Raw genomic sequence first — 23,095 nt, 5'->3', positions numbered from 1 at the left:
AGACAGTCAAGGCACAGAGAAGTTAAGCAAATTGTAATCGGTCACACAGCAAGCAGTAGGTAGCAGAGCCAGAAAATTCAAGTCCAAGTCAACTGGCCCAGACCCCAGCCATACACGTAATCTCTGCTCAGGCTGCATCTAATGGAAACAGAGGCCTATTTGACCCCACCTGGATAAACCGATTCCCTCCTCAGTGCTGCTTCTCTCTTTTCTGCTCTGCGGTTTAACAAATTATTATAAAGTAAACTTCCATGAAACCATCAACCCAGTCAAGAACTCAAATATGGCTGCACCTCATAGCGCCCCCTGCGTACTGTGTACGTGCCCCTCACCTCGCACAATTCCTCCTTCTGCCCTAGAAGTAATCACCAAGTATTTGGTAATAATTTCCTTGCTTCTTATTATACTTTTGCCACTCAAGTATGTATCCCTAAACAAGATAATTCAATCTAACCTTCCACTGATCTTTATGTAAATAAAACCATGCAATGGGATTTTTGATTCTACTTTCTGTAGTTGAATATGGTGATTAAGGTTTAACTATGGTATCGCAGGCAGTGAGTGAGAGTTCGCGGGCTATTTTTTTTTAACTATGTAGCACTCCATTGCATGGCTGCACTACAAATTATTTACCCATTTTAGTTTGATGGACATTTGAATTGTTCTCCAGTTTCTAATATGAAAAATGCTTATACATGTGACCTGGTGCAGATGAGCATTCACTTTGTGTCCGGGTCTTGAAGAATGCAAATATTTACCTCTCCTGGCAATTCCCGGTGGGATTTCCAAAGTAGTTGTAAGAGTTTACACACCCACCAATTGTGTGTGGAAATTCCCACTGCTGCACATGGTTACCAATACTTGTGAGACTTCTACATTGTAGTCTGATCGGTGAGGGTGTGGTAGTCATGCAGTGGTTTTTAATTTGTATTTCCCCGATTGCTAATGTGCTGAGCTAATGTGAAAAGTGCTGAGCACCTTTTCAAAAGTTTATTGGCCATTTGGTTTTCTTCTCTTGTAATTTGCTCAATTGAATTCTTTGCCTACTTTTTATCGATTGTCTGTCTTATTCATTTATAGAGGCTCTTCACACATTCTAGTTGTGGATCCTTTGTGAGCTGTGTATATCAGAAAAACCACTTCTTATATATTGTGCTTGGATTGTAACTTTTTAAAAATCAATTGTTGCCCAGACTGGTGTAGCTGAGTGGGTTGAGTGCCAGCCTGTGAACCATAAGGTTGTCAGTTTGATTCCCAGTCAGGGCACATGCCTGGGTTGAGGACTGGGTTCCCAGGTGGGAGCATGGGAGAGGCAACCACACATTGATGTCACTTCCCCATTCTTTCTCCCCTCCTTCCCTTCTTTCTAAAATATAAATACAATCTTAAAAAATAAAGTGTTCAGTTTTCAATAAATTTATGAGAATGAAAACAACCCAATGTAGTGATGGTTGCACATTCCTGTGAATATACTAAAAAGCATTGAATGGTACACTTTCAATGAGTGAATTGCATTATATGTAAATTATGTCTTAATAAAGCTCTTAAAAGAACAGTTCACTGATCAACAGAAATTTTTAATTTTAATGTGTTTGATATAACAAAATTTATCAATAATTTCCTTTATGGTTGTCACTTTTTTAACATGTTAAGAAAATTTTTCCTACTCTGAGGCCTAGAATGACTATATGTATATTCCTGTGTATATACTATACACAGGATCTGGCAGAAGTAACCTGCTTGGGTGTGGTTGGTAAGGTAATAATAAGGGAGCAATAATTTAGTTTTAATTTGAAAATTTCACCTAAAATATCATATGGTGTGCTTGAGTGTGATATTGTTATGTTACAGAATTTCATGCTTATGATTTTGCAATACAAGATTTTGTAATAAAAAGGGATGTTATTTGTGCTGGACCATGTGTGTGTGGGGGGAGGGGGCTGTCCAGAAGGTACCCAGCCAGGTAATATGAAAAATAGAGACATTTATTGAAGAAGATACAAGAAACATTGCACACAGGACAATGCCACCTCAGGCCCTTTCAAAGCAGGCACCTTGGGAGCTCACAAATTCTCCCAATCACTATCAGCTGCCCCAGCATGTTTTCCTGAATCTCATCAATGGTTTGAAATCTCTTCCCTTTAAAAGGTGATTTTAGTTTTGGGAAGAGCCAGAAGTCACAGGTCAACAAATCTGGGCTCTAGAGGAGCTGAGTCACCTGAGTGATCTGATGTTTTCCCAAAAAACTCTTTGTGAGACATGATGCATGAGTGAGCACATTGTCATGATGAAGCTGCCAATCACTAGTTGCCCGTAGCTGCAGCCTTCTGGATCATTCGGGTAGTTCCTGCAGAGAATGTTCAAGCTTAATGCAAAATTTGTTGCAGATTTATTGCTCTACTTACTTAGTCATTTTGAATGTGATGGCCACACAGTACACATGCTCACTCAACACGTCTACTGCCCCCACTGACTAGTACAGTGAAGTCGTCATTGTTCATACATGCGTATTCCAGGCCTTTCACCTTGGTTGTCTGGTTACATTGATGTCATATAAACCATTCTCATTATATTACAATGTTTGGACTTTTTCCGGACAGACCTTGTATATTCATAAAGGATATTGGTCTTTTTTTTTTACTGTCTCTATTTGATTTTGATATCAGGGCAGTCTAACTTCATAAAACAAATTAGTGTGTTCCCTCCTATTTTCTGGAAAAGATTCTATAGAATTAGTATAGATTCTTTAAAAATGTTTGATAAAATTTACCAGCGAAATCATATAGGCCTATGGAAAAAAACTGTCAGACTTAAGCCCTAACATATCAATAATTACATAGTCCAAACACACCAAACAAAAGACTGATTGGCAGCATGGATTAAAAATATGCTGTCTTTAAGAAACTCAGTTAAAATATAAGAATATAGGCAAGTGGAAAATAAATTCATGGAAAAACACATACTACGCAAACATTCACGAAGAGAAAGCAGGATAAAGTAGACTTCAGAACAAGGAATGTTACCAGAGACAGAGAGGAATGTTATATTTGATAAAATAGTCAATCTACCAAGAAGATGCAACATACCTGCATGTGTATGCACCAAGTAACAGAACTGCAAAATAAGTGAAAAAATCTGACAGACTTGAAAGGTGAAATATCCAAACCCACAATTGTAGTTAGAAATATAAACATCCCTCTCTCAACAGCTGATAGAGCAACTAATCAGGAAATCAGCAGGGGCAGAGAAGACTCAACAGCATCATCAACCAACAGTACATATTTAGGTTTATAGAACAATCCACCCAGAAGCAGCAGAACATCATTCTTTCCAATCACATTTGGAACATTCACCCAGGTAGACCATGTTTTGGACCATACAACAAACCTCAATGAATTTTAAAGAACTTGGACTGGACTCACACAGAGCCATTCTCTGACCACAATGGAATTAAAATAGAATCAATGACAGAAAGAGAACAGAAAATTTTCTAAATACCTAAAGACTAAACAATACCCTTCCAAATAATTCATGGATCAAAGGGGGAATAAAAAAATTTAATTCATTTAAGTAAATAAAAATGAAAATAAATATATCAAAATTTGTGGGGTATAGATAAAACAGTGATGAGGGAGATTTATAGCACTAAATGTTTACATTAGAAAACAGGATGTCTTGTAATGCAGTTTGATATCAGGTATTGTGATTCCTACTTTGTTCTTCTTTCTCAAAATTGCAGCTGCTATTCGGGGTCTTTTATGGTTCCATATAAATTTTTGAAGTGTTTGTTCTATGTCTGTGAAATATGCCATTGGTACTTTAATAGGTACTGCATTGAATCTGTAAATTGCTTTGGGTAGTATGGACATTTTGATGATGTTAATTCTTCCAATCCATGAACACGGTATATGTTTCCATTTGTTTGTGTCTTCCTTGATTTCTTTCTTCAGTGTTGTGTAGTTTTCTGCATACAGGTCTTTTACCTCCTTGGTTAGGTTTATTCCCAGATATTTATTTTTGTTTTTGCTATATCGAATGGGATTTGTTTCTTGATTTCTGCTTCTGCTGCTTCATTGTTGGTATACAAAAATGCCTTTGATTTCTGGATATTGACTTTGTATCCCGCTGTTTGCCAAATTCATTTATTAGTTTGACTGGTACAACCACTATGGAAAACAGTATGGAATTTTCTAAGAAAACTAAAAATGAATGTGCCTTTTGACCCAGCAATTCCACTATTAGGAGTATATCCTAAGAACCCTGAAACACCAATCCAAAAGAACCTATGCACCCCGATGTTCATAGCAGCACAATTCACTATAGCCAAGAGTTGGAAGCAACCTAGATGCCCATTGGTAAATGACTGGATCAAAAAGCTATGGTACATTTACACAATGGAATTCTATGCTGCAGAAAGGAAGAAGGAACTCCTACCCTTTGCAACATCATGGATGGAACTGGAAAGCATTATGCTGAGTGAAATAAGCCAGGCAGTGAAAGACAAATACCATATGATATCACCGTTAACAGGAATCTAAACAACAAAACAAACAAGCAAGCAAAATATGACCAATGACACTCAAATACAGAACAGGCTGACAGGGTCCAGAGGGGAGAGGGGAGAGAATCATAGGGGAAAAGGGGATGGACTCACATGAACAAGTATAAAGAACACATGGACAATAACTAAGGTGGGGGGCGGAAATGGGAGGGAGGTGGGGAGCACTGGGCAGGGGGCGGGCTGGGAATATAAGACAGAAAACTGTACTTGAACAAGAATTAAATTTAAAAAAAGAAAAGGAAAAAAAAGAAAACAGGATGTCTCAAGCAAATAATCTAAGCTTCTACCTCAAGAACTTAGAAAAAGAAGAGCAAAATAAACCCAAAGCAAGCAGAAGGAAGGAATAGTAAAGAGCAGAAATCAATGAAATTGAGAACAGAAAAACAAAAGACAAAATCAATGAAATAAAAGTTGGCTTTTTGAAAAAAAAAAGATAAAATAGACCAATCTGTAGCAAGAGTGAAAGAAAGAGAGAAGACACAGACACCAGTATCAGGAATGAGAAACAGAATGTCTATCACTGTAGACCCTAAAATGTTAAAAGGATAATAAGGAGATACCACAAATAACTCTAAGAACATGAATTTGACAACTTGGACAAAATGGAGCAATTCCTCAAAAAAAAAAAGCACACCACCACAACACACTCAGTATGAAACAGATCATTGGAACAGCTCTGTAACCATTAAGAAATTTGAATTCATAATTTTAAAACTCCCCAAATAAATCTGTAGGTCTATACAATTTTGCTGGTAAATTTTATAGAATATTTTAAAAGAATCTATACTAATTCTCTAGAATTTTTTCCAGAAAATAGGAGGGAACACACTATTTTGTTTTATGAAGTTAGACTGCTCTGATATCAAATCAAATAGACATAGTAAAAAAAAAGACCAATATCCTTTATGAATATATGAGGTCTGTCTGGAAAAAGTCTAAACATTGCAATATACAGTTGTCCCTCGCTATATTGTGGTTTACTTATTGTGGCTTCACTGTACCGCGTTTTTTAAAAATGTATCTAATTCTGTATTGCAGAGTTTTCACTATATAGTGGGATTTTGCGGCATATAGATATTTATATAATATTTATGATTTTAATTATTTTTGCCTAAAAATTTAAAACAATATAAAATGTTAATTCAAAGATATTAAAAGAATATTAAATTGAAATAAAGTACAGTATGTATTTCATCAGCGGATGAATACCACGCTATACACAATGGAAATGCCATACGCCATCTACCGCTTGCACAAGTTTGCCAATGTGAGATTGTACACAGCACACTATTGGCTGATGGAATGGAAGGCAACCAACCACAGCACTGTGTTCTGTATCCTGGGCACTGATTGGCTCAGTCACTGTAGCACCAGTCTGTTTGTTCTCCCACACAGAGCCCAAATGCTCAGCGTCTGTCCTTGTCCACTTTGCATCAATGTCTGATTGCTGTGCGGAGTATTGCTCTGTGGTGCTATGTTTTTGTGAAGTTTTCAAGATTTGATTTCAAGTCCTATGATGCCACCCAAACATTCTGCGCCTTCTAAGGTTTCTGTCAGAGAACCCAAGCGCCAGAGGAATATGCTCCCCATCAAAGAAAAGTTGGAACTTCTTGACATGTTAAAGAAAGGCAAAAGTTATGTGGCTGTAAGTCGCGGTTATGGGATCAATGAGTCTCCTGTTTGCTATATAAAGAAAGACAAGAATATTAGGTCTATGGCAACAATGACTTTTAACAAGACTGCAGAGAGGGTGGTCACTTCCTGCAATAAGGCCATTGTGAGGATGGAGTCTGCATTGGCCCTGTGCATGAATGACTGCAGAAAGCAGAATATCTCGCTGGATACCAACACATCCAGACGAAGGCCAAGAAACTTTAAAATTGTTTTGTGGAAAGCATAGATGTTTACAACAGTGATGAGGATGAAGATGAAGATGACGACACAGAAGCAGGACTGTCTAGTGCTTCTCCCACCAGACCAACCCCATTCAGTCCCAGCAAGGGCTGGTTTGACAAATTTCAGAGACGCTTTGAACTCAGGAGTGTTTCTGTGCATGGAGAAACTGCCTCTGTGGTAGCCAAGGCCATGAAGCCGGCAAAACTACTGAGAGGAAATGGCTTCAGTGATATGACTCCTGACGGTGTGAATGGCCTGATGGATGTCCACTTACAATCGCTGACAAACGAAGACCTGACGGAGATGACGAAGTCAGCAAGTGAAGAAGAGGATGAGGAACGAGATGAACTGCGGGTTGGCGAAGAGGAGGAGGTCGGCCTGACACTCGATTGTCTTGCAACCATGGTCAGAATGACCAAAGAAATTCAGCGAGCGGCTGAAGAATGGGACCCTCAGATGCTTCGTTCATTGAGCATCATAAATACAATTGAGAGTGGCATGTCAGTTGGTAAAAACCTTCTCACTCAGAAGAAAAAGCAGCACCAGCAACTCCCTGTAACTATGTTCATCGCTCGGATGAAGACATCAGTTACGCCCACGCCTTTAGTGGAAATAGCAGTTCCGGCCCAGGGCGAAGATACTGCACCACCTGATGAAGGGCCTGGTGAAGTGGTGCCTTCAGGAGAGCGGTGATGCTCTTCTTGGCTGTGCAGTACATTCACCTCATCGTCCTCACCTTCACCACCATCAGTACTGCACAGCTACACGATTCATGATCTTCATCATTCAAGTTGTACTATACTTCACTGGTGAGTACCCATATAGAATTTTATATGTTGTTAAAATTACATAGGTTTAAGAGTGTAGAAAGTGTCTAAGAGCGTATGAAGTGTTTATAAGAGTGTGGAAAGGTTAATAAGAGAGTGGGAAGGTTTATAGGAGTGTGGGAAGGGTTTATAAAGCCTTAAAATATATAAATAATAAAATAAATATGATGTCGCTACTTTGAGGATTTTCACCTATCACGGGGGTCTCTGGAATCTAACTCCCATGATAGGTGAGGGATCACTGTGTTGAGGGCCCAGTGATGGTCTTTGTTGCTGGCATTCGGAGAGTCAAAGGAGGTGTGTGACTGCAGTTAAGACGACGTACCCTGGACAGTGTTTCCTGTTTGGGGCTCGGGGCCCATTGTGCCAGTGTCTCCTTATCAGTACAGTGGAGCTCACTGCTTTGTGTCTTTAGAAGCTTTAAGTGCAGGGGTGGCTGTCTGGCGGAGGATCATACCTTGCAGTTTTTTAAAATTTCCCGTCGGTGTCCACAACCTCAGTGCATATTAAATCACATGGAATAGACATGCCCAGGCTTTACCTCACAGAGGTTCTGATTCGATGGGTTTGGGTGCCAATCATTTATGAAAGTTTCCTGTAGTGATTTTAATGTACAATTAGGTTTGAGAAGGACAATATTAGTTGACAGTAGAATCAAATGAGTTTTGACTGGCATTTTTTCTTAGAAAAATATATTACAGATATGTTTTCCAAGTATCTGCAAACATTGTGTGTGTGTATGTGGCTATTAGGGTGTGATATGCACTGTATTTCCATCATAAGATTTTTGAAAAACCCTCTGGCCTAACGCAGTGCTTCTCAAACTTCAGCACGTGTAACAGTTACCTGGGGTTTGTTACAGCACGCATTCCCAGACGCTGAGTCAGCAGCTCCGTGGCGGGGCCTGAGACTCTGCATTCTGTCCAGCTCCCGGCCAATGCCAGTGCGGTTAGCGGTGTGCAAGCACGCCCAAAGACTGTTACCCACACCTGGAACAAAGATAAGCTGCTTTCCTTCCCACACCATTCTCGGAGCGCTGCTTGAGGGCTCTTGTCTGTGTACAGTAAGTGCTACTTTTTACTTAGTGTGTGTATTTGTTTGTAGTAGTTTCAGGTGGTGGGGAGTGACTACAGGCTCCCAAGCCCCCTGTGTGCGTTCTGGCATTTGGTTGTGATTGTGGAGAAGCTGCCCAGGTCTGGCCTCAGTGGGGAAAGGGTGTGCTCTGTCTGAAAGGGGTTCTCCCCTTATGCTGTCGTAATTGTGTTAGTCAGCTTGGGCTGCCATAACCAAACACCACAGACCGGATGGCTTGAACAACAGATACTTGTTCCTCACGGTTCTGGAGGATGGAAGGAAGTCCAAGATGAAGGTGCTGGCCGTTCAGTTCCTGGTGAGAGCTCTCTTCCTGGCTTGCAGCAGATAGCTGTCTTCTGCTTGTGTCTTCAGGTGGTTGAGAGAGGAAGCTCCAGGGTCTCTTCCTCTTCTTGTAAGGGCATTAATCCCATTATAGAGGCTCCACCCTCCTGACCATGTCTAAACCCAATTACCTCCCAAAGGCCCCAGCTCTGCTTGTCATCACTTTGGGGGCTCTTCTCAATCATTACTGTCCTCCATCGTGTGTCTGGGGATGCAGGTCACTGCCCTTGTCTACCTGGCTTCTTCACATCTAGCAACTTTTTTCTGGGGGTGACAAGAATCCTCCCATCACACCCAAGCCATCATGGGTCCAGGGATCTCTGCGAGGCCATCTAAGGCCCCTCCTGTCTGGATTCACTATCTGGCCATTGCCTCTCCCGGAGTTTCAGGCCTTCCTTTAAGTTCTGGAACATGGCACCTAGACTTGCATCATTTCCTCCCCCGCCCCGTGTTCCACTGAAGGGCACCCCACTCTCCTCAATGGGCACAGACCTGCAGCGGCACCAAAGTCCTCCTTTTCTTTCCCATCATTTTCTGAGTAGTGAACACAGAATGTTTGTATGGGACAAACAGAGGAGGAAACCGAGGACAAACAGAGATGAAAACACTGAGGGCTGGAAGGTTAAACAACTGGCCCAGCACCACAGCACTGGAGGGCAGCCTTCCCCTGGTTCAAACCCAGGCTGACTCTAGAGCCAACTTGCTTGCTTTCTTTCCTCCTTTCTTCCTTTCCTTTCAATGTACTTTTATTGGGGTGACATTGGTTAATACAATATAGCTTTCAGGTGTACAATTCTATAATATATCATCTGTGTATGGTATTGTGTGTTCACCACCCCAAGTCAAGTCTCCTTCCATCACCATTTATCCCCCCCATACCCTCTTCTACCTCCCCTCACCCCTTTCCCCTCTGGTTCTAGCATCCACCTTGTTTTCACAATGCTAATCAGTTGTCATGGTACACATGTCTAATTTATAAACAAAGAAATAGTACACAAATAAGACACAGATATCAGGGAGATCTGCTTGACATTTTTATACTGAAAAAATTTCATAATCAAATAATTAAACCATGGTGGCATCGAGGCAGGGTTTAAGTCTCACTCTTCTTTCTGTTCCCCTGCTCAGAAGCTAGCAGGCGTCTGGGTCCTCACACCTGCTCGCTAAATACCTGCCTGCTCCCAGAAACACCCTCCAATTGATGACCGTGGAAGATGGGTGCATATCTACAATGGAATATTACTCGGCCATAAAAATGAAATTTTACCATTTGTGACAACATAGAGGGACCCACAGGGTATTACACTAAGTGAAATAAGTCAGAGAAAGACAAATACAATAGGATTCCACATATGGAATCTAAAAAACAAGGTAAACAAACAAAAGAGAAACAAACTCATGGATCCAGAGGACAAACCCATGGTGGCCAGTGGGAAGGGGTTGGGAGGGTGGGTGAAACGATGAAGGCATTAAGAACTACGACTTGGGAGTTACAAAATAGTCACAGAGATGTAAACTCTAGCATAGGGAATGCAGTCAATAGTAGTGTAATAAGTGTGTAGATGTCGGGGGGTACTAGACGTAATGGGGGGATCACTTTGTAAGTTCTATAAATGTCTAACCACTAAGTTGTACATCTGAAACTAATATAATATTGAATATCAACTGTAATTGAAAAATGAAAAACTAAAACCACGAATGTCTATCAACACTTGCTATATGCTAGGGAGTCTCACACTAATCCCCACACAGTCCTGTGAGGCAAGTGCTCTGAATACGTCCATTTCGCAGATGACGACACCGAGCAACTCGGCAGTTTGCCCCAGCCCAGAACCCGAACCCAAACTGTGGGATTGCGGAGCTCGTGCTCTCCACACGTGACCAGGCCCAGCCCGTAGGGAACCACTTTTGAAAGGGGTGGGGTTGGGGTTGAAAGCATCCGGAAGGAGGCGGAGGCTGATTATTCGCTCTTTCACCTGGTGGCTCCCTCTGCGGGGAGAGCCCTTCCCTGTTCGCCTTGCAGGCAAACTCCTACCTACCCTTCTGGGGCCAGCTCAAAAGCTGCCTCTTCCGGGAAGCCAGCCTTCCCTCACACTGTAGTTAGTTGCACTGCTCTATGATTCAAACTTTATCTTCTTCACTGGGGTTGGAGCTTCTTGAGGACAGGGCTAGGTTCTACTCAAGAGACATCCAAGGAGCCAACTCAGCAAACTTACACCGGCGGCCCGAGCCTGTGCCCACATTTCCTCCCACGCTAGGAGAGTCCATCCCCTGGATTTTTCCTCTGTGGGCTCCATTTCCTTTTCCTCTTCTTCTCCCTCTTCCTTCCTCTCCTTCTTCCTCCGGATTTGTTTCTCTCCTCTCCACTCCTTTCTTTCTGCTCCTTCCCTCCCCTCTGGATCATTCTCCCCACCCACCCCCAGTATCTCCCTCCTCCTGCCCTGCATCTCGTCCTCTGGGCCTGGCGGCTGCAGTTCCCCTGGAGGCCTGCAGAGAGCGATGCTACGCCGCGTCGCTGCTCTCGCTCTTCCTGTGAGGTCAGGTGGGAAGAATCGGCCTGGAAGCTACAGCGAGTGGACGCGCCTGCAGGTGGGTGTCGCGGCCCGGGGCGCAGGGAAGCGGGGCGTATCCTTCCCCTACCGCGGGCCTGGCTTCCGAGCTGGGCTCGGCGGCTCGGGCCGGGTTCCTCCTGCCGCGGGAGCACCCCACTTCTCCGGTCGGCAGAGTCAGGTGCACCGAGGGCCGGCGGCGCCCACAGCCCACGCAGGGGGTCGGGATGACAACGCACAGAGGGACTGCAGAGGACCCATTTGGCCTTCTGCAGGGGCCAGCAGGCTTCAAAAACGGGATCCGCCTGTCTCAGGCTCCGGGCCAAGGGCAGGAGATGGGGGCTCTTAACCTTTTTTTGGCATGTGCGTTACAAAGGCTTTTGAAAATTTAAACGAAAACTGTAGCTCGTCTCCTGAGGAAAAAAAATGGCCTTTACATAGACTCGGGGAGAGGCATGGAAAGGTCCCACCCCCAGCTGCCGCCCTTGCGGTCTGTGGAGCTGGCCCTCCCAGGGCAACAGAAGCATCCCCCATCCCGTATTTTAGGAAGGCTGGCCCTGCCCTCCTGTTAGCAAAGGAGGCACTGGTGTTACCCGACGTGGTGCGGGACAGGTGAGGGGCGTGCCCTCTGCAGGTCTGTTCCTCCCCCAGTTCTGGGGCTTCGGGGCCACCAGTGCCCTCTGCTGCCAGGCGGGGGGTCCAAAGTGGCTCTGAAATGAGCCTGGATCTCCTTCTAGGAGGGGGAGGAAAGCGCAGGCCCTTGGCATTTACTCACAAGGGGCCAGTTTTTTTAACAGAAGGAAATTGAGAACCGGGGGTTCCTGGGGCCCTGGACTTGTTAGTTAGTACCTAGAGAAGGTCTTCATGTTCTTCCTTTTCTGCCCATAGATGAATGGTCCTGGGCAAACTAGGTACACCTCCAGCTGGGCCTGCCTCTGAGGGGCGTTGGGAGGTGTGAGATGAGCCTTCTAGCACCTTCCACAGCGCCCTGGCACAGCAAGGGTTCTCGTCCCCACTGTTGCTGGTGGTGGTCTATAATAAAGCTTCCTTCTCCAAGGATTCTTTTGATAGTTTCCCCAGTGGACTGTATGTCTGAAAGGTTTTTGTTTGGCAAACAACTTGCTTTTTTCTCTCTCTCCTTTTTATTAATTAGACACAGTGCCTGCTTAGTCTGGATCACCATTGCAAGCACCTAGAATTGCAGTTTTTCCATTGAAAGCAAGTGTCTCTTTTTTTCTGGGAAATTGTTTTTTTTTTATTTTTCAGGCTTTTTGAGGTCTGAGGAAAGGTGAGGCCTAGCAGGGACCCAGAGCTCCAGGGAGGATGGTGCGGATCTTGGCCAATGGGGAAATCGTGCAGGACGATGACCCCCGCGTGAGGAACAATACCGGGCCACGAAGCAGCACCTCTCGACAGGTAGGCACCCAGCCCCGGTGGAAGGGGTGCAACTGTCCTCTGCCCTCTGTCCTCTGTCCTAGAAACTTCTTAGCTCCCAGAAGCTCCCTTGCTGGTTATTAATCTCTAGCCTTAAGTTCTCTTTGCAGAGAGCTGGGCTGGAGAGGGGTGGGGTGCCAACACTTGGGGAGAACCTGTGGTAGGTTTGCCCCACCTCCTGCCTCCCCAGCTCTTCCTCCTTTGGGCAGCCTTCCCAGATTTCACAATCCAAGAGCTCTCTCTCCTCTAACTTGGTTAGCAGACTCCACTGGAGCCAGCGTCTTTCTTCTAAGGCTCGATTGGAAGAGAGAGAAGCTGGAGGGTAATTGGAGGAGACGAGCCTGTGGCCACACCATGTTGATTTCAAAGGAGGGAGTGAGGAATGTTAAAAATGGTGGCTTGAAAGCTGTGCCCAGTAGTCTAACCCGCCTTGACTCCTGGGCACCTTCTTCCTGGCACCACTTGGGGAGTGCAGACTGGCCATTTCTGTGCTCTGAGAGCTTGTGACTCAGTAGCTGGGATTCCTGTGATTGGCTGTAGGGATCGCTGAGAAAGGGGGGCATGGCCCTGGGTGACTGTAGGGGAGGGCAGGGCCCAGCTCACAGGGTTCACTTCCCACGGGGATCTTACCCCCAGGGAAGCTGTCTCGGAATTCATTCGTTTTTCTCTGTCTTCATCTTCCAGAGCCTTCTCAATAGGGGCCACGGTGCCCCCCTGGGGGGTCTTGGCCTCCGGCAGCAGCAGGGGGGGGCCAGGCTGGGTGCTGCTCAGTCCCCCTTCAACGACCTCAACCGGCAGCTGGTGAACATGGGCTTCCCCCAGTGGCATCTCGGCAACCACGCGGTGGAGCCCGTGACCTCCATCCTGCTCCTCTTCCTGCTCATGATGCTCGGCGTGCGTGGACTCCTGCTGGTGGGCCTCGTCTACCTGGTGTCCCACCTGAGTCAGCGGTGACCTCTGCAGGGGGACGGGCGCAGGGGAGAGGGAGTTGCTCGGCTTTGGTGTGAGAGCAGGCGCATGGGAGTGGATCCAGTGGTGCCTTGAAGGTCTGCTTAGAGAACGTTTGCACGTTGTGTTAGGCATGGTACAGAGTTAACTTCTAGTTGAGCATTCCAGAGTGTTAGGTGAATCCCTTGAGATGTTTTTAAGTGGCATCGAGCCTGAGTTAAGCACAAACTCACAGCAAGAAAGGGATTCCCTTCCCCTTCTCTTCCAATCCTTTTTCGCCAAGAAGACAGTCTCGGCTCAGCACCAGTATGTCTCATGCCCCTGGCATACACGCTGACTTCCCTGCTACTAGGGAACAGGCCTTGGGTGTAGGGCAGGTGGGAAGTTTCTAGACTTTTATAGCCCTGTTTTAATGGTATATTTTTAATGGCTACCTTTTATTTATGACAGGTGGTACTAGCATCCTATTAATTGTGGTGATGTTTTCAATAAATAAATTCTAGTAAAAAGGAGTCTATGTAGAAACATTAATGTAATGGCGATGCCGTACGTGGACCTGGAAGACATGAGGAAGGTGGCTGGGAGTGGTTGGGGTTGGGGGACAGGTAGAAGTGGGTATTTGACCTTGGAGTGTAGTTCATAACTTTTTCCCACAGGCCCCCGGACCTGGGAGGGGCCCAGGTACAGCCTGAGTTGGGCCTCTTGTTTGATGCTTAGGTGACTTCTGGGCTTGCTCTGAAATGCTGGCTGGAAGGGCTGATGGGCTGTGGGGTCGGGACCCTGACCAGAGGCCCTCATAGCCTCTGACCGGGGCACTCTCTCCATAGAAATCGGGAGCTGTGGTGCTGATCCTCAGGGCATGGGGTGGCGGGTGGGGGGGATCGGTGAGAACACCTGCTTTTTGTGAGAAAAGGCTGTGGCTGGTGAGCCCTGGTCTGCATGGGGTCATGTTGATGGCATGGGGATGGCATCAGGTGGTTGAAGGTTAAGGGTCAGAGAGAAGCTGGGTGAACTTGAGGACTTCCCCAGCTCAGGGACTAGATCGCTCACCATCTTCTTAGGTCCTTTGGGGTTGCGCAGTTTGGGGGAGAAAGGCAGGACAGAGGGGATTCTCCACGGCCAGTGCTGGAAGAGCACTCATGGGATGTGTGAGGGGAGGTGGCGGAGAGGGACAGAGGTGGGTTCTGTCCCTCCTTTGACAGCCTGCCATGCTGCCCAGAACCGACCCCTGCCCCCACCCCCGCCCCATCCCACTGCTGCTCTTAGGGGGCTGGTGGCCTTCATCACAGTCATTGCTGGGGAGACTTGTGTTGGGACAGGACTCCTTTTCAGTGTTTTCTGTGTCTTTGTTTCCCAGCAGCTGTTGAAACATGTCCCCTTTATGATGGCTTTATAGAGGCGAGGACACTGGGCCCTTGGCTGGGGGGACCGCAGAGAGGGCCTGACTCTCGGCGGCTCCTCTGGGGCCTGGGCAAGGGAGGTGGCGCCTGCCTCGCCGCTGTGGCCGGCTGTTCCCCCTGTGCCTCCTGCCCTGGCACATCTGCCTCCTCGCCCAGCAGCTGCTGGGAAGGGACGTCCCACCCACATCTCCCTCCCCTGAAACGCCCCCCTCAGCTTGTGTCTCTGGCCGGGTTCTCCTTTTCTTTTTCCCTTTGTAAAGCTATGGAACTCTCTGATGAAATAATAAATCTTAAGTGGGCTCCCAATCTGTAAATACCTAGGAGGGATATGCATCTCAGTCCACAAGTTCAGGGCTGAGAATTGTGTCTTTTTCTAGAATTCAGTTTCCATCCCCAAAGTCCAAGCCCTGGGAGAGGACGGGGCTGGTGCCTCACTCCCAGGCAGGCAAGGGGGGAGCAGGAGGAGCCCTGGGCAGCAGTGACCACACTGGGGCAGAGGCACCTCCCAGAGAGGCACCACCCAGCCTCAGGGGAAGGGCTGGGGACTCCAAGTGAGCTGTGCGAGGAAGCAGGAGTGCTGTGTCTTGTCCCGTGTGTCGACTGAGCTCCGACACACAGGACAGGGTCCCAGCCGAGCTGCTCTGGTTGAATCGGGCTGGGGGCCCGGGGGCCACCTCTTGACCCTCCTTTCCTTAACCCACCTTCCCTGTGTCCCTTGGGCTGTGGCAGAGTGGGCTGACCTTTGCTCTGCCCTGCTCTCTGAAGTCCAGGGTCTGAAAGTGTGCTGGGCCTGCCTGCCCCGGAGGCAGTGTCTCAGAGGGAAGGCGCCCCCTGGGGTTGCACAGCCTGTGTGAGCTGTGAGTCTCCCTGCCTCCCGTTTGGATGCCCTTCAGAGAGGCTCCCGCCTGCATGCACAGAAATTCTGGCACGCACGTGTTCTGAGCAGGCGGAGAGGCACTTCACTCTGGCAGCCAAATGCAGATCTTGATGGGCCTCTGAGTGAGGCCGTGGGCCACCTTGGCCTAGCAGGTGTCTTAGTCCTTGAAGAGGGTGGGCTCTCCTCCTCTGCTCGCCCTCTGCCCCATCCCACCCACTGTGTGACAGGACCCCCCAGACTGGACCGCCTCGAGGGCAGATTTCTGGGGAGGTTTCTGCTAATCTTCAGGGCTAATCCTCAGAGGTCTGTGTCTCAGTGTCAGGTTGGATTTGCAGCCCCGCTGCCTCTGGGAGCGATGCCACTGCACCCTGCCCCCCGCCCCCCACCCCTTGAGCCACAGCTGGATCCCACCAGACCTCTGCCACCCTCTGGGGCTGGAGAGGGAAGCCCCTCCCCTCTGAGGATTTATCTTGACTCCCCAGCTGGGGCTGCCTGGTGAGCGCTGCTGCTGGTTTGACTGTCTCAGCCCCATCTCCTGGGCTGCCAGCCTCTTGGGCCATTTCTTTCATACGTTCCAAGCCCTTTGCTTTGTGAGCTCTACCTCTCCCCACCCTCCAGATGGCCTGCAGGTGGGGGGGGTGTCACTATTTCCATCTTCCCAAAGGAGACATGAAGCCGGAGATCAGGTAAAACAGCACCTTCGGTTCTGCCGGTTCCCTGAGGAGGCCTCTCCTGGCCCCCCACTCTCTGGGCCTGGGCTGGGCTCCCTCACCGAGGACTCTTGCTCTGTGAGTTGAGGAAGAGGCCTTGGTGTGGTAGGCAGAGCCTCTGCCCTCAGACTCCTGGCCTAGCATTTACCCCACCCTGGCCAGCTGGGCCCCAGAGGAAGCCTGTTTGCAGGCCCTGCTCTGCTTTGTGGGTCCATGACCTTGGCCACTGAAGCCTGTTCATTACACCTTCTCATCTCTGAGAAGGTGTAATGATCTGCATCCCTCCTGCCTCTTGGGGCCTCAGGGATCACTCTTGGCATGGTGGGTGAGACAGATGGACAGGGGCATGGAAAGGAGGGACTGTGCCGGCCCCTGCTCCTCCGCCACAGATGCGGCACCTTGAACTCCACACAGCCCCTGTGCTGTGGGCTCTGCCCAGGGTGGCTGCAATGCTCGTGGGACTCCCAGCTCCTGCTCCTGGGACCAGGCCTGCCCCGGCTGTTTCTCATGCAGCTGCTTCTCTGCTCCTGGAGGCTGAGGGGCTCATTGCAAGTCTTCAGTGTCAGGGCGGGATGGATTTGCTGAGTGTCGTGTGCCTGACACTGTGCTAAGCACTTGATGTCATTTAATCGTCACCAGAACTTTATAACAGATACTGTCACTGTCATCTTTATTTCACTGCTGAGCACGCTGTGGGGCATTTGTAACCTGCTGCAGGACCCTGAGGGGGCTGGGGTTGGAGCTGGGGTGCACACTGAGGCCAAGGTCCACGTTCTTAATCATTCTACTGTGCCTCTGGCTGTTTGTCAGAATCACCTTCAGACTTGCCACAGAGGCAGATGCCCAGGCCTCTCGTCCATTCCCAGAAGTGCTGGGGTGTGGCCCAGGGCCTACCTTGCACGAGCCCTCCAGGTGATTTTGATGGCGGGGTGAGGGTGGGGCAGTTTAGACCCTGACTGTATGAGACTGCCTGTGGCCAAAAGACAAGAGGGGAGTCCCCCAAGTTCACTCAGAGAAGAGGAAGATGGGGAAGGAGCAGGCCTCACTACCTGCTGGGACCCACTCTGACCTTCAGGCCTTCCCTGGGAGCGCAGGGGGCACAGGGTGGATGTGAGGCGGTCAGCAGCAGCAGGCAGTGAATGGGGCTGCAGCCCTCTTCTCTGCATTCCTGAATACATGATGTTTTCATTGCAAACTGACAAGGGGAGAAATCCAATGACCTCCAACAGGCCCTCTGAAGGGCCGTGCAGGGGTGGTGCAGGGGAGGGCGGGAGGTGGCAGAATGCTTTGCCGTCGCAGCAGGACAGAGGACAGGCCTGCAGCCCGTCCAGCAGCAGGGCATGCCAGTGGGAGAAGCGAAGCTCAGTCTTCCTTGAGCTGCTGCCCAGGGCCCCAAAGAGCAGGGAGAGAAAGTCTAGGGGATGGAGCGTTTTGGTGGGATTGCAGAGGGCTGTGTGTGTGTCTGACCCTCTGGTCTGGGGGTGGGAGGTGTGCCGAAACCATTTGTCTGCAGTGACCAGAGCTTGGGAGGGGAAGAGGGAAGCTGTCCAGAATGAAGTCTGAGCCTTTAGGTCAAGGGCCCCAAGTGCCAGGGAGGCTGAGCACCAGTGGGGGCAGGAGGGCTGGTTTGCATTCACTGGGCCACCAGTGTTAGTCCCGCTGATGTATGTGTGGGGAGGGGGGTGGGTTGTTGCAGGAGGCCAAATCCCAAATCCACCTCCAGTTAACCAGGGACCTTGGGCCAGTCCGCACCCTCCTGCGTCCTCGTCTGCACCGCACAGGGGCAGGAGGATGCATATATTAATACATGGGAAGCACTTAGCAATTTCTGGTCCAAGGTCAGTGCTTGATAGTAACACCAAATTCACAAAGCAATGGCATTAGGGTTTACATCTATATATTACACACACACACACACACAAACACACACACACACCAGAGCAACTCACATTTTACTTAAATCTAGTATTTTGGAAAGGAAGCCTCACATTATTATTGTAAATGAAAAGCCAACATTACATGCCATTCATAGTAGATAGTAGTGCAAGTAAATTCAGTGTCGAGGAAACAACACAGCTTCATTTGAGCTAACCACTGACATTGGCCAGGTCTGGCTCTAAGTCTGATGCCTGCTTCCTCTGTGTGCCAGGATTCAGAGAGGTGTCGAAGACCCACTAGCATCGACCTCACCGAGACACTCTCTTTAATGGGTTCTGAAGACTGAAAAGAAATGAAAGGGAATGCGTTTTTCACCATGTGATTCCATGCTGTGTTTGAGAATTGTTCACGGTCACCTTGCACACCGTCCCAGAACATTTCACATCCCACCAGGTGGAAGCATCTCGCAGCTGTGGGAAACACGGTGCGGTCTTGGGCAAGCTGCTTTTAAAATTCAGGCTTTGAAAGGTAGAACATTTGCACAGTTCAAAGACCAAGCAGTGCGCAAATGCACAGAGAGAAAAGTCTCTTCCCTGCCTGCCCCGACCCATCCACCCCTCTCCACCCCATACCACCATTCCTGGTTTTTCTCAGACCCTTCCAGGGTTTATGTGTGCAAATGTGAGCCAGCATGAATGTACTAAGTTTGTTCTTCTTTTATACAAATGGTGGAAAATTAGATAATTTGATGCCTTTGCTTTCTGACTTAACAGTACATCCTGGCCACATCTCACATTAGTACAGAGAGTGCTTCTTCTCTCTGTGCTATTTCTATATTGGGGCGAGTTGTTGCCTCTCCCTTGTCTCAGCGGAGCTGTCTGACCACAGTGGGTGGGCCCCTGAGGACTGTGCATCTCTGACCTGGAAACACTGTTCCTCTGAAATGTGGGGGTGCTGACAGGCATGTCTTCCCTTCACCAGGCCCAAGGGAGAAGCCCCTTGGGTGACTCAAACTAGTCCCGGGCCCCAGGTCACTTCAGCAAACCTCCGGGGAGCATCCCCTGTGTACCCAGAGAGGCTGGGGCGGAAGTAGCCTCGGAAGTCAGACTCGATTAATTGTCTTGGTTCCCTGCACAGCTGGGCAGGGGTGGCTCCTGTCTTTACCCGGCTCTGTCTGGCTCAGGGAGGGGGTGTGGTGGCCTTACCTGAAACCTGTCCTCCTGAGTCATGCGGTACCCTGAGGCGAGCAGCCCTTCCATTCTAGGAAACAAAAGGGCAAGATGATTTCCTCAATGGCCCCTTTCAGCTCTAAACCTGTCACAGGGCCTCGTCCGTAACAGCTGCTCAGTGGACTTGGCTTCGACTTGGCTTGGCATTGCTAGCATTACTGTCCCTCCACCCTCTTCTCACCATGTTTTTGATAAACATCTGGATTAAGGAGATTGAGGGGAGCCATGAAGACTGGCAGAACCTCAGGTTTCTTTAGCTCTGAATTGGCCCGGGAAATCGTTTTCACTTTGGGCAGGAAGACCCCGGAGACCCCAGCCATCCCAGCGAGTTGGCNGTCTCGGTGGAGCTGTCTGACCACAGTGGGTGGGCCCCTGAGGACTGTGCATCTCTGACCTGGAAACACTGTTCCTCTGAAATGTGGGGGTGCTGACAGGCATGTCTTCCCTTCACCAGGCCCAAGGGAGAAGCCCCTTGGGTGACTCAAACTAGTCCCGGGCCCCAGGTCGCTTCAGCAAACCTCCAGGGAGCATCCCCTGTGTACCCCGAGAGGCTGAGGCGGAAGTAGCCTCGGAAGTCAGACTCGATTAATTGTCTTGGTTCCCTGCACAGCTGGGCAGGGGTGGCTCCTGTCTTTACCTGGCTCTGTCTGGCTCAGTGAGGGGGTGTGGTGGCCTTACCTGAAACCTGTCCTCCTGAGTCATGCGGTACCCTGAGGCGAGCAGCCCTTCCATTCTAGGAAACAAAGGGGCAAGCTGATTTCCTCCATGGCCCCTTTCAGCTCTAAACCTGTCACAGGGCCTTGTCCCTAACAGCTGCTCAGTGGACTTGGCTTCGACTTGGCTTGGCATTGCTAGCATTACTGTCCCTCCACCCTCTTCTCACCATGTTTTCGATAAACATCTGGATTAAGGAGATTGAGGGGAGCCATGAAAACTGGCAGAACCTCAGGTTTCTTTAGCTCTGAATTGGCCCATGAAATCGTTTTCACTTTGCGCAGGAAGACCCCGGAGACCCCAGCCATCCCAGCGAGTTGGCCTGAAGGGCATGAATATTGTACCATGGCGCCATCTGGTGGAATGTCTGTGTGGGAGCATGCCTATTGCCCCCAAACTGGGTTTCTTAAATCGTCCTTCCTCCTGCCTCAGGTGAGGGCTCACCTCAACCAGCCCAGGCTTCTGATGACCTTATATTTTAGTGATAGAAGAACGCAGGCTTCTGTGGAGAATGCATGAAACTCCATTGGAATTAATTACTCTGGTCTTGTCTTGGGCTAAGCTCTATGCTAAGAGCCTCTTCTCATTTCACCTTCCCCCAAAGAAAAAGAGATGTCTTTCCCTTTTCACAGATGGCCAACCTGAGACTGGGAGAGTTTAAAGGCAACTCACCGTGGCTGCACATTTGGTAGGTGGCAGATGTGGGCTGGGAGCCCTAGGGCTAGGGGACTGCAGAGAAGAGGCTCCGTGACCAAGGTCGTCAGGGCCCATTTTGAGGCAGACGCCCTGGTACTTGGGCTTGTAGCGTGAGAGACAGAATGAGGAGTCTTGCTCTTGGTTGTTTTCTAGTCCAGGTTGACTGTCATCGGTGAGGCGGCCCTGCTGGGAGGGGCTCGCCTGTTTTCTGAGGCTGGGCTCTCGCTAGGTTGGGGTGGCCGTGTCTAGCACAGCCCTGTCCCGTGCTGTGCCCACCGGCACTTCACATTCGCCTGTCTTCACTTGGCCTGGTTTCCTTTGATGAATGTGATAGTGTGACCTGGTGTTGTTCAGGACGCGGTGTTCTTCGTCTTTGTCACAGGGACAGGGGGTCGGGAATCTGGCAGGTCTCCAACTCGCTGGCTGTGTGCTTTTGGGCAAGTTGCTTACCTTGCCTCAGTTTCCTCATCTGTGAAAAGAGAATAGGTGCCGTTTAGGGCAGTGGTGAGATCCACACGGCAGACATGTATCTAGTGCCTGGTGTGTAGTGGCGAGCCCTGGATGATGGTTCGTGTAAGATCACTCCTTGCACACTCGCCGGTGAAAATTGGCCATCTCAAGCCAAGAGTATTTAAAATGTCATCTGCTTTTGAAATATCAGGAGGGGAAAAAAAAACAAAAAAACTTTCCAGTATGGCTACTTACCAGTGCACCACACTTAAGAAATTGACCTCTGAGGCATAGGTCTGGGCTGGAATCCTCAGTGGCCTGGGGAGGGTGTTTCTTTTGCAGCTTTTGGCTGAGAAACTGCCTTCTTCCGATGAAGTGACTGAAATCCAGATGCTATCCGTAAGGGAAGGGATGGGACAGCCACGGGTGCCGTGGACGAAGTGTTCCTTTCCCTGGGACGGTGGTTCTCAACCCCAGCTACAGGACAGACTGACCGGGACGGGCAGCTGTCACCCCTGCGTGCAGGAGCTGCAGGTGGCTTGCTCCCGGTCTGTGGGCCTGGCCTCTCCTCACATGCCATACCAAGTTTCTGGGGCAGGGTCTGTGCTTGGTTCTGTTTTGTCCTCCAGGCCCCTGATGAAGACTGGGCCACGGTCAGAGCTTAGGGACTGTAGAGGGAATTGCAGAAGAAGGCACGAGCCATCAGCACATTGGAAAGGAGAAGGGTGGCCCCCGGGCCAGAGCTCGCCCTCCCTGCCTTGTCTGGGTTGGATCCTGTTACTTCCAGTGGGGTTGGGGGAAATGCACCTGTGCCCTCAGGCTTCATTCTCAAGTTATAAGTGCAAACAGTCCTGCTCCCCCACCCCCTCCAGTCAGTGTGGTGGAATAAGGGGAGGGTGGAAACATGGAAAGGAGGGCGGGAGGAAGGGGGGAAGGAATGGGAGAACCCGGGTCAACAGTGTCAATGCAGCTCCCAGTCAGGGCTCCTAGGGCTCACAGTGACATCTGCCTGCGTCTCTCTGTCTCTCCTAAATAAGGCAGCAACTGTCCCATGGAGACCACCCAGTGATAATTCTCCCCTTCCCCGGCCCCCTAGTTGCCCCTGCTCTCGGAGTTGGAGGGTCCCCTCTAAGGCTGTAGTCTCCATGTGCCCCTGTGCAGCCCTGGGGTGCAGGGGGCGCAGTGACACATGGTGACCCATGTGGCCTCACAGCCTCGGAAGCAGGTGCAGTGTTGTTTCCTCTGCTTCACCCCCAGGGGCGTTGGGCTCATGCCCTTTGCTCCCAAGGCCTTGGGGAAACAGGACCTGCTCTACCTGAGCTCTGACTCCCAGTGCCTAGGCTATGTGGGGTGGGGTTGGAGTGTCCAGTGCCCTCGGGAGCCCAGCAGGTGGCTGAGAGAGCCATGTGAATGAAGCAGCTGGGTATCAGGCAATAGAGAGGGGTGGGGCTTGCAGAGAACTGGGCAGGGCATACTCTCCTAAAGGCCCTTGTGTAGCTACATAGAGGCT

At 49.1% G+C, this 23,095-nt stretch overlaps 1 protein-coding gene across 1 annotated transcript; it reads left to right on the top strand.

Moving 5' to 3' along the window:
- Positions 1 to 11,230: 11,230 nt before the first annotated feature.
- Positions 11,231 to 14,128, top strand: FAM241B (family with sequence similarity 241 member B). Its single transcript, XM_037029190.1, has 3 exons — positions 11,231 to 11,289; positions 12,516 to 12,665; positions 13,368 to 14,128. Exons 2-3 carry the CDS (start codon positions 12,573 to 12,575, stop codon positions 13,635 to 13,637), a joined length of 363 nt encoding a protein of 120 aa, XP_036885085.1. The 5' UTR covers positions 11,231 to 11,289; positions 12,516 to 12,572; the 3' UTR covers positions 13,638 to 14,128.
- The last annotated feature ends 8,967 nt before the right edge of the window (positions 14,129 to 23,095 follow it).

This window comes from Sturnira hondurensis, unplaced genomic scaffold (assembly GCF_014824575.4).
Source record: "Sturnira hondurensis isolate 20B ecotype Veracruz unplaced genomic scaffold, ASM1482457v3 Scaffold0020237, whole genome shotgun sequence".
NCBI classification, from domain to species: domain Eukaryota; kingdom Metazoa; phylum Chordata; class Mammalia; order Chiroptera; family Phyllostomidae; genus Sturnira; species Sturnira hondurensis.
Note: the sequence above shows the minus strand (reverse complement) of the source record. Positions and strands in the feature narration are given on the sequence as shown.

Bases quoted from the DNA above. Each gene is read 5' to 3' on its own strand.
- FAM241B (XM_037029190.1), top strand. From the start codon at position 12,573: ATGGTGCGGATCTTGGCCAATGGGGAAATCGTGCAGGACGATGACCCC. The intron at 12,666-13,367 runs GTAGGCACCCAG...TTCATCTTCCAG, and splicing joins GAAGCAGCACCTCTCGACAG to AGCCTTCTCAATAGGGGCCA.